At 37.2% G+C, this 10,833-nt stretch overlaps 1 protein-coding gene across 3 annotated transcripts in view; it reads left to right on the forward strand.

Moving 5' to 3' along the window:
- The window catches only part of efl1 (elongation factor like GTPase 1), a 371,901-nt gene extending 365,955 nt beyond the window's left edge, over positions 1-5,946 (forward strand). For all 3 annotated transcript variants that reach the window (XM_077518226.1, XM_077518227.1, XM_077518225.1), the window contains exon 23: positions 5,687-5,946. In XM_077518226.1, coding sequence (XP_077374352.1) covers positions 5,687-5,875 — 189 coding nt within the window. In that variant the 3' untranslated portion in view covers positions 5,876-5,946. The remainder of the gene's footprint in view (positions 1-5,686) is intronic.
- Positions 5,947-10,833: the final 4,887 nt, after the last annotated feature.

The raw sequence follows: 10,833 nt of genomic DNA on the forward strand, positions 1-10,833 counted from the left end.
AAAGAAAATATATGAATGGTTCACTAAATCCTCGGTTCGGTTTTGTGCTGACGGTTTTCGGTTCAGTTCGGTATGCAGTGACTAAATAAAAAAAATAAAATAAAATCTACTATGTCATGGAGTTAATATAGTGTATATTATTCACAGCTAATTAATTAATTAATTAATTAATTAATTAATTAATTAATTTTGCATTATTATGATTATTATTTAAATTATTATTTTGTATTATTTAAATTATTATTCAATTTATGACAGTGGCATATATTTATTTATTATTATTACTATTACTATTATTATAGTATCATTTAAATTATTATTCAATTTATGACAGTGGCATATATTTATTTATTTATTATTATTATTATTATTATTATTATTATTGTATTATCATTTAAATTATTATTCAATTTATGCCAGTGGCATATAGTGGCAGGCATAACAAATAAGTGAAGGTAAAAGCAACCTGTGTGTGTCCCTCTGTTACCATTCATACAATTGACAAAGTCATGGTTACCTGCAAATATATCAGCATTGTGTTCAACTATAAAAGCCCAGATTTCACACTATAATTTGTGACTAAACAGAGTTAAGATAATTATTTTAGCATGCAAGCTTTTTATTTTTGTTTGACAGAATTATTTTTAGATTTGACACTGGGAGACCATAGGAAAGAACCTTTTTCATGTGTGGGACCAGACACACTGCACGAGGTTAAATGAGTCAATGAGGCTTAAAAATTCCTTAGCCAGTGGTTTATCAGGGCAGCACACATGAATATTAAAGTCCCCCATAATCAGGATATGGTCATATTTTAGCATGACTTCGGCAACAAGATTTGCAAAGTAATTTAAAAAGTCCTTATTGTATTTTGGAGGTCGGTAGATGACACAGCACAGTACAGTTTGGTCGACTTCAAAGAAGGTGGCTTCAAAGCTGTTGATCGGTGTGGTAAACATTCATTGTTTACATTTATAGTTGTTTTTAAAAATACTCGCCGTTCCATCACCTCGTCCCGACGTCTTCAGACCATCCAAGTAAGCACAGCCTGGTGGTAGTAATTCAATCATCGCGGTGGAGTCACCGGCGACAGACCAGGTCTCTGTCAAGCATAGGAAATCCAGCTCGTTTGAGAGGAAGAACTCCCTTAGAATGAAGGTTTTGTTTGTCAACGACCGCGCATTTAATAGCGCGATCCTTGTGGGAGCACCAGGGGTGCGTGGCTCTTCCTTTCGGCGGTCTCGGGGAAGCTCTTTAAGAAGCTAGTGGTTGGCACCGCGTCTAAGGCGCGGAGGGCAGTACAGCTGAGGCTGTCCAGGCGAGCCGACGATCGTTAGCAGCCGGGAACCAGCAGAGTCCGGGATACGGAGTACATCCAGGCGTTGGGGACCAAGCAGGCGACGATGCTTGTTCCAGCACCCGCTTTAGCTTCAACAGCTGGCCGCCGCGTTTTCCCTGCCGCCGCCGCCGCCGAGAAGGAAGCGCACGAACGCAGAAAAGCTCAGCCGGAATGTCCACCAAGAGCGGGGGCAACGGTTTCTCCCAACCATGCTCGAACAAACCCGAAACGCCGCCGTTGTGTTAAAGGTCCAACAAGGAGTCACGTTCGTAGACGAGTCTTGACTCACTCAGAACAGTACCAAGCACCGTTATCAGGAAATAAAGCTGAATCAAGAGGACACAACAACATGGTGTGTTGTAGCATGCTCGGTTTTTTTTTTTTCTGTTTTTTTTTTCTTCTAGCTGATAGCTGTTCCGAGATGTACCCGCCCCGCTGCAATATGATTGGCTACAGCCTCGCTGGAAGCATATGACGCATGGCCATGACACGCCCCGTAACCATGGACGCCGCCATATTAAATTAGCGCTCATGAACGGTGTACAAAAAAAAAAAAAAAAAAAAGAAAGCGACCGGACGGAACACAGACGGGCCGAACCGAAACTGTTGAACCGATCGGCTTTAACAGTTTTCAAAAACCGTCCCAGGCCTAATATATATATTAGGGCTGTCAAAGTTAAAGCGTTTATAGATTAATTAATCACAGAAAAATGGCGCATTAATCACGTATTAACGCATATTAATCGCACTATTTTTTTCGAGCACACTTGAGCCTTGAACGCAACCGCGGTTGGTTACATTGAAGGCTGCGCAGGTCAGTGATGAGGTCAATGCACGGCATTTCCTACGCCTGTTGTTCCAAAATGAGCGGGGTGACTCCAGTTGGTGTGCTCGGTGGTAAATTTCACTTTAAAAAACACCCCGACGGGGCTTTAGATACAAAAAAACAAAAGTAATTTGTATTTAATTAATTAATAATTGCTGAATTGCACCCAACTGATATGATGCTGTTACGTTTTGAGCAATACACGCATGCATGCAATTGCGTACATGCATTTAATCAATGTTTGCAAATGACATTCAGATAATAAAATGCGTTAATGTCAAAATATTCCGGTGTTTTGTATTTAATACACAAGTAATTTAGCTGAATAATCGTGATTAATCAAAATTAAAAAGTGTGATTAATCAGATTAAAAATTGTATTCGTTTGACAGCACTAATATATATATATATATATATATATATATATATATATATATATATATATATATATATATATATATTTAGGGCTGTCACCAACGACTTTTTTTTTAAATCGACTCAACTTCTCATATTTTTAACGACTAATCGAATTTGTATTATTATTATTATTATTATTATTATTATTATTTATTGATTGATTGATTGATTGATTTTTTTTAAGATTTGAGGCCGCAAATGTTGAACATGTGTTGAATTGAGTGGACAATCTGGATATAAAACCCATTGTTCCTTATATTTCCTGTACAATAATAGCCTTTAATTTAGTCTGACTGCGGTGCGCCCGCACGCAGCCACGCACGCACGCACATACACACAACTTCTTCATGCCCTTCCCTGCATTTCAGTGTTGTATGGTCATTAAAACACAGGCGATGGTGGTTGTTTGTTTTTTTGTTAGTTGTTTGCCGTGACCAGCAACTGATCACCGAGTGTTATTTTGTCACGCCGATGGGAATTTTTTATTTATTTTTTGCCACACCGAGGGAATTATTTTTATTTCTTTTCGCCGAGGGGAATAAGGTCTTCTTTCGCGACCAAGATGACGTGGCTTTGCGATTCAAGCCGTGTTTGTGAGGGGGGTTATTCTGTCACGGTGAGTGGAAAAATGGGAAAACATTGCCTACGTTGCCATGAAACGCTAAGCTAACTCCCAGTGAAGTGTGTTTGACTCGACAAAACGGCCACCACGACGCCGCAACGAACTGGTCGTGCACATTTGTGTTATTCATATACACTTGTGAATGTCTATAAGCAATTGTGGTATTCACGGCAGGCCAAGAATTTTTGTTCCGAGTGTTCACGGCAAAATAATGCAAGCAGGAGATTTGCCGGTCGCAGCAAAATAAATAACTGCTGACTAATAGAAAGTGACAGTCACACAATTAAGCAGCTGCCAAGCGCTACACGAGGGAGCGAACTAAATGACAATATTACAAGCATTTCTGTAACATTATTGTCGTGTTTACCTTTGTCTATCCGTAACGCTCTGAATCCATGTTATTGCTCCGGTATCCATGAACCGTGGCGTCGATTTGGCCGTCCCATTCACTCGGCAGTCATGCCGCTGTACTGATCCATGAGCGTTTAAAAGTCCAGGTGTATCTTTGCAGCTTTTACAGACTTTTTGAGGGTCGTGTGAGCATTTTAGCTGTTCACCTCACCAACCAAGCTTGGCAGTAATAACGTGCATGGTGGCTTGGTGACTCCGATTCAAAGTCGTGCTCTCTTCCTCTCCCAAATGTTTAGAAGAGCCTGTACCTCTGTCCTCTTATCCATTCGCTTTTCCTCCATTTTAAAATAGTGCAACCAATGAGGACATCATCATAACCAAATAAATATTGTAAATACTGTACGAGTGTACATGTACACTTGCAGTAAAAGAACTGTATGCGCAGTTCGGCTAATGGCAGCTGTGCAACACGCCTCAAAATTCAAACAACCAATCAGACCAAACAAACAGGAGTCATTTAAAAAATAAATAAATAAATATTACTCTGTCCGCCTTCTTCTCACTGAAGTTTGCAACACACTCTGCGCGGCGGCATAAAAGGTCCGTGTGAAACATGGACGGCGACGGCGCAAACATGGTTCCGGGCGGAGCGTCGACTTAAATTTTTCCAGTCGACCTATTTTTAAAGTCGACCTTGGTCAACTTTTTTCCCCAGCCCTAATATATATATATATATATATATATATATATATATATATATATATATATATATATATATATATATATATATGTATATATGTATACAGTGGTACAGTGGAAATTGGTTCTGGAAGAAAGTTCTTAAGTAGAAAATTTTGTAAGTAGAGATGCATTTTCCATTTAAATGCCCTAATCCGTTCCAAGCCTCCCAAAATTCAGACATAAATGTTTTATAAAGCATAAAAATGCATCAAAACATGTAACAAATACATGTTACAATTAGATTATTGCACAATAAATGAGAGTTGTGCATAATGTAAAAAAACAAAGAATAAAGTAAAGAATAAAAATGGTCATTTACCTTTTTAACTTCTGTCCTCATCGTTTTTTGCCCTCTTTGGTTCATGTTCCTCTCTCTCAGAAGTGTTTTTTTGTTTGTTTGTTTTTTGCCTGGTGTCTTTGTAAAGAACTGGTCCATGGATGTTTTCTTTTTAAAAAAAAAAAAAAAAAAAAAAAATCCTTCGGAAATGTCCAAGGCAAACATCATCTTAGTGGGCAAACGCCCGACTGGTGAACACTTTTTCCGGGCGATTCTTTTAAACAAATTCTGAAACTTCATGGAAACTTCCGGTAGGGCGAGGCATCTTTTTCAGAAAAAAGGCCCGTCTCGTCGCAATTACAAACTTACTGTGCCTTCATCAATCTCCAATTGTTTGAATTTTTGCACAAATTCGTTGGCCGTTAGTTCATACATTTACGAATCAAATCGGAACACCTCATGGGCCACGGGATGAATGATGAGGACGCTGTATAGACACCGATCGAGTATACGCTCATAGATACCTATGGTAGAGGTTCCTCTTAGCCAATGGGATGCCAGAAACATGCACAAACACCGATCTAGTATTTACGCTCATAGGTACCTATGGTAGGAAATAGCCATAGCCGAAAGTTGGTTGCGTTCGGTAATGTATTTTTACCTTTCGTATCTAGAAATTTCTTTCGTAACAAGAGGCAATATTTTCCCGTTGAGGAGTTTCGTAACTCGAAAATTTCGTATGAAGAGACATTCGTAAATAGAGGTTCCACTGTATATATATATATGAATGTACAAATTTTGTGCGTTTCGAATCTAATCAGAATATACACTGATTTCACACATCATGCTCACACCACCATGACACCGTGCCGTGCACCTGTCCCTTATTTCGGGATGAGAAAGTTGGCAACCCTATCACCGTCTGACATGATATCAGACCATTTTTTTTTTCTGTTGTATGTCAATTAGGATTACCAAACATTTCTATTTGCTAAATGCCAGCCAGCATAATGAGATAAGTTGTTTTTCTCTTTCTCAAAAACATAAACAGACGGGCAGTGTTCGTGTCCAATATTGTCTTTATAGAATTTCACAAGATGCCTTCTTTCTTCAGGTGATCAGCAGTGATCCATATTGGGTTCCAACCACTGAGGAAGAATACCTGCACTTTGGAGAAAAGGCGGACTCAAGCAACCAGGCACTCAAATACATGAATGCCGTCCGCCGCCGAAAAGGCCTTTATGTGGAAGAAAAGATAGTAGAGCATGCAGAAAAACAACGAACCCTAAGCAAAAACAAATAGACAGACAAAATAGAATTTCTGCAAACAAACGTTGGATTTCATTTGATTAAAGCAAGAATATTTTTCGCGAACATTAACTGTATTTGCTTAAAGAAATAGTATGTAACGTTTAGCGCCATCTAGCGGTCAATTAATAATTCATTTTAAAACCCCGCTATTAATTTCCGTAATAAATATATTCTATCACGTCAACATAATTTTTTTATATAATCGTAGTTCTAGTAATCGCTAATTATTAGGGATGTAACGATAAGTGCAATGTCGTGATATCGTGAGATTAAAACTGCCACAATATCATCGCTGTCATGTTCACGATATTTACATCTGTGAGAAAAGTCAGGTTGGTTTCCATTTCTGCAGTTCTAGCACCCTCTGGTGGCTAGTTTTTTTTAAGTTTTTTTTTAGTGCAATTTAATTTTCATTAAGGAGGTTTTAGCCCCTCTATGCTGAAAATCTACACTAATTGTCAGATGAAGGGATAAAGTCAATATGTGGAGAAACTCAATGTGTGCGTGCATTCACAACATAACATAATAAAAATAAAACATAATAATATAATAGTTATGGCAGTTATGTATAAAAGCACAATATTGTGCTTTTTTTAAGTATGAGCTTTTTTATTTTAATTTTTTTTTTTTTTACAATATTGTGACCTTTTTTAAATATCGCCAACCTCCCCACAATATCGTGATAATTATCGTATCGTGAGCTACATGTCGAGATAATATCATATTGTTTGGATATCGTTACATCCCTACTAATTATATTGCATAGGTCGTGCCATGCCTACGGGAGGCTCACGTTTCACCACCATCTCTCTTCCTACGGCTGCTCGAAAGTAGTGATGCACAATATGAAAAATGTCAACCGATACTGATAACGGATAATTTCCTGCTTTCTGTGACCAATAACAGATAAATTTGTTTTTGTATGTAATATAGTCTTCATATAACCTGCAATTTGTGCGTCCAGGAATGGAAAAACTTATATTTTTAGTAGCTCTGATTATAACAGCAAACAAATTTGTTACTTTCAAATAGTTATTTTCATTCCATAGCATACAAATATCTGTGGTCATTTGCTGTTAAAAATAACATTTGCAAAGACACTCCCAGGACAAACGTTAACCAAATGAAATGGCTAACAAATAATCACTCAAAACAAAAAGTTCATTTGAAAATTAATACAGAACTACGACTGGTTCATCTGAAAAACAAAACAAAACATTTATGTATGTGTGCGATAGGAATGCGTTTATTCAACCAAAAGTGCAGTAAGGCATGAGGATGAGGTAGGTGAATGGTAGGTAAAATGATATGCATTGACATTTGTCAAAATTAACTCCAAAAAATCTAAATCAAATAAATAGACAAAAGTGCGTACAGGTTTACAGAATTACTAGTATTGTAGAATTGTGGGTGGGTGGTGGCTTATGTAATTTCCCATGGTCTGGATGGGCCGTGAAGGCAACACAGACTTTTTTTTTTTTTTTTTTCCTTCATGAACTACGCACATAAGCGCATTTTGTTGTGGCTTGGTTGCGGCCGACAGTAACTGGCATTAAATAATTGTTGTTAGTTAAAAACTTGGCTTGATTATTTCACAAATGCTACAGTAGTAATGCTACTGAATGGGGACAGTCACACAGACAGGTTCTTGTTGTTAGCATAGCGTCGCTATGCTTCTTTCCCCTTCTCGGATTCCTTTGCTGAACATCTTTTGATCTTCTGCCATGGAGAAAAATGACCACCCAGGTGAGAACATTTTGAATGTGACTCGCCTACGAGTGTTGGCCAAGCGAGGCTGGTGGCCCCGCCCCGCAAGAGCCAGAGGCGAGATAGGTGACATAAGCAGCACAAAACGTGGTCATCTATTGTGGGCTGCTCACGTTGCAAACAGTTTACAGACTTTAATAAATCTATTGGACCTTTTTATCGGATAAAATGGGACGATCAAACATGACGTCATCTTTTCCCGAATCAGAAGACATTTTATCGGTTCGATTAAATATCGTGCATCAGACAGATATACAGAGCAGCCTTCCATATTAAATGTCCCCAGCGTGTCCAAAATGAGAGGTATGATCAAAATTCAAGCTGTAGTAGTTAGTTACAAAGTATTGCAAGATACTACAGCAATCAGAATGACAAAATATGTTTGGATTGATTTTTGGTGAATATTTTTGGACATTTATGGTGATTTTTGCCCCTTAAATGTCCCCACCGTGTCCAAAATGAGAGGTATGATAAAATTTCAAGCTGTAGTAGTTAGTTGCACACTATTGCAAGCTACTACAGCAATCAGAATGAGAAAATGCGTTTTTGTTCATTTATGGTGAATATTTTTGGACATTTTTGTTCCTCAAATGTCCCCAGGGTATCCAAAATGAGAGGTATGATAAAGGTTCAAGCTGTCGTAGTTAGTTACAAAGTATTGCAAGATACTACAGCAATCAGAATGACAAAATGTTTTTATTAATTTTTGGTGAATATTGTTTGACATTTATTGTGTTTTTTGTCCCTTAAATGTCCCCAGCGTGTCCAAAATGAGAGGTGTGATGAAAGTTCAAGCTGTAGTTATTAGTCGCACACTATTGCAAGCTACTACAGCAATCAGAATGAGAAAATGTGTTTTTGTTGATTTTTGGTGAATATTTTTGGACATTTTTGTACCTCAAATGTCCCCAGGGTGTCCAAAATGAGAGGTATGATAAAAATTCAAGCTGTAGTAGTTACTTACAAAGTATTGCAAGATACTACAGCAATCAGAATGACAAAATATGCTTTATTGATGTTTGGTGAATATTGCTGGAAATTTATGGTGATTTTTGTCCCTTAAATGTCCCCAGCGTGTCCAAAATTAGAGGTATGATGAAAGTTCAAGCTGTAGTTATTAGTTACACACTAGTGCAAGCTACTACAGCAATCAGAATGAGAACATGTGTTTTGGTTGATTTTTGGTGAATATTTTTGGACATTTTTGTCCCTCAAATGTCCCCAGGGTGTCCAAAATGAGAGGTATGATAAAAATTCAAGCTGTAGTAGTTAGTTACAAAGTATTGCAAGATACTACAGCAATCAGAATGACAAAATATGTTTTATTGATGTTTGGTGAATATTGCTGGACATTTATGGTGATTTTTGTCGCTTAAATGTCCCCAGCCTGTCCAAAATGAGAGGTATGATAAAAGTTCAAGCTGTAGTAGTTAGTTACAAAGTATTGCAAGATACTACAGCAATCAGAATGAGAACATGTGTTTTTGTTGATTTTTGGTGAATATTTTTGGACATTTTTGTCCTTCAAATGTCCTCAGGGTGTCCAAAATGAGAGGTATGATAAAAATTCAAGCTGTAGTAGTTAGTTACAAAGTATTGCAAGATACTACAGCAATCAGAATGACAAAATATGCTTTATTGATGTTTGGTGAATATTGCTGGACATTTATGGTGATTTTTGTACCTTAAATGTCCCCAGCGTGTCCAAAATTAGAGGTATGATGAAAGTTCAAGCTGCAGTTATTAGTTGCACACTATTGCAAGCTACTACAGCAATCAGAATGAGAAAATGTGTTTTTGTTGATTTTTGGTGAATATTTCTGGACATTTTTATCCCTCAAATGTCCCCAGGGTGTCCAAAATGAGAGGTATGATAAAAGTTCAAGCTGTAGTAGTTAGTTACAAAGTATTGCAAGATACTACAGCAATCAGAATGAGAACACGTGTTTTTGTTGATTTTTGGTGAATATTTTTGGACATTTTTGTCCCTCAAATGTCACCAGGGTGTCCAAAATGAGAGGTATGATAAAAATTCAAGCTGTAGTAGTTAGTTACAAAGTAGTGCAAGATACTACAGCAATCAGAACGACAAAATATGCTTTATTGATGTTTGGTGAATATTGCTGGACATTTATGGTGATTTTTGTACCTTAAATGTCCCCAGCGTGTCCAAAATTAGAGGTATGATGAAAGTTCAAGCTGCAGTTATTAGTTGCACACTATTGCAAGCTACTACAGCAATCAGAATGAGAAAATGTGTTTTTGTTGATTTTGGGTGAATATTTTTGGACATTTTTGTCTCTCAAATGTCCCCAGGGTGTCCAAAATGAGAGGTATGATAAAAGTTCAAGCTGTAGTAGTTAGTTACAAAGTATTGCAAGATAGTACAGCAATCAGAATGACAAAATATGTTTCATTGATGTTTGGTGAATATTGCTGGACATTTATGGTGATTTTTGTCGCTTAAATGTCCCAAGCCTGTCCAAAAGAGAGGTATGATAAAAGTTCAAGCTGTAGTAGTTAGTTACAAAGTATTGCAAGATACTACAGCAATCAGAATGAGAACACGTGTTTTTGTTGATTTTTGGTGAATATTTTTGGACATTTTTGTCCTTCAAATGTCCTCAGGGTGTCCAAAATGAGAGGTATAATTAAAGTTCAAGCTGTAGTAGTTATTTGCATACCATTGCAAGCTGCTACGGCACTCAGAATGAGAAAATTTGTTTTTACTGATTTTTGGTTAAAATTTTTGGACATTTTTGTCCCTTAGAGGCATGGATTTCAAAACAAGATGTAATTAAGCATCTCACACTAAATAGCTTGAGGAGTTCTTAACATGGTAGAAACTACTAAATTGTGTGAAACACTATTGTACTGAATTGAATTCTTTGCACTTCACTGTGTTCCTGAAAAAGAAGTTATACAACCACATATTTCGATTGAGACTTTTTTTTTTTTTTCTGGCCACTGGATTATTTGTAAGGGTTGTTTAAGTTTAGGCTTAAACTTCCTTACAAATGTTTTTTTCTTACGATTTTACGTTAATGAAAATTGGTCAGAAAAGCCTTAAGATGTTGATCATGCCCCACACCGAATATTGTAACTTTTCACCAAAGGGCATGGCCGTTACGATTTTTCTTCAACGTTTATCTCCAACCACGTTAACTGGACCTACCTCATATT

This window comes from Festucalex cinctus, chromosome 4 (genome assembly GCF_051991245.1).
Source record: "Festucalex cinctus isolate MCC-2025b chromosome 4, RoL_Fcin_1.0, whole genome shotgun sequence".
NCBI lineage: Eukaryota > Metazoa > Chordata > Actinopteri > Syngnathiformes > Syngnathidae > Festucalex > Festucalex cinctus.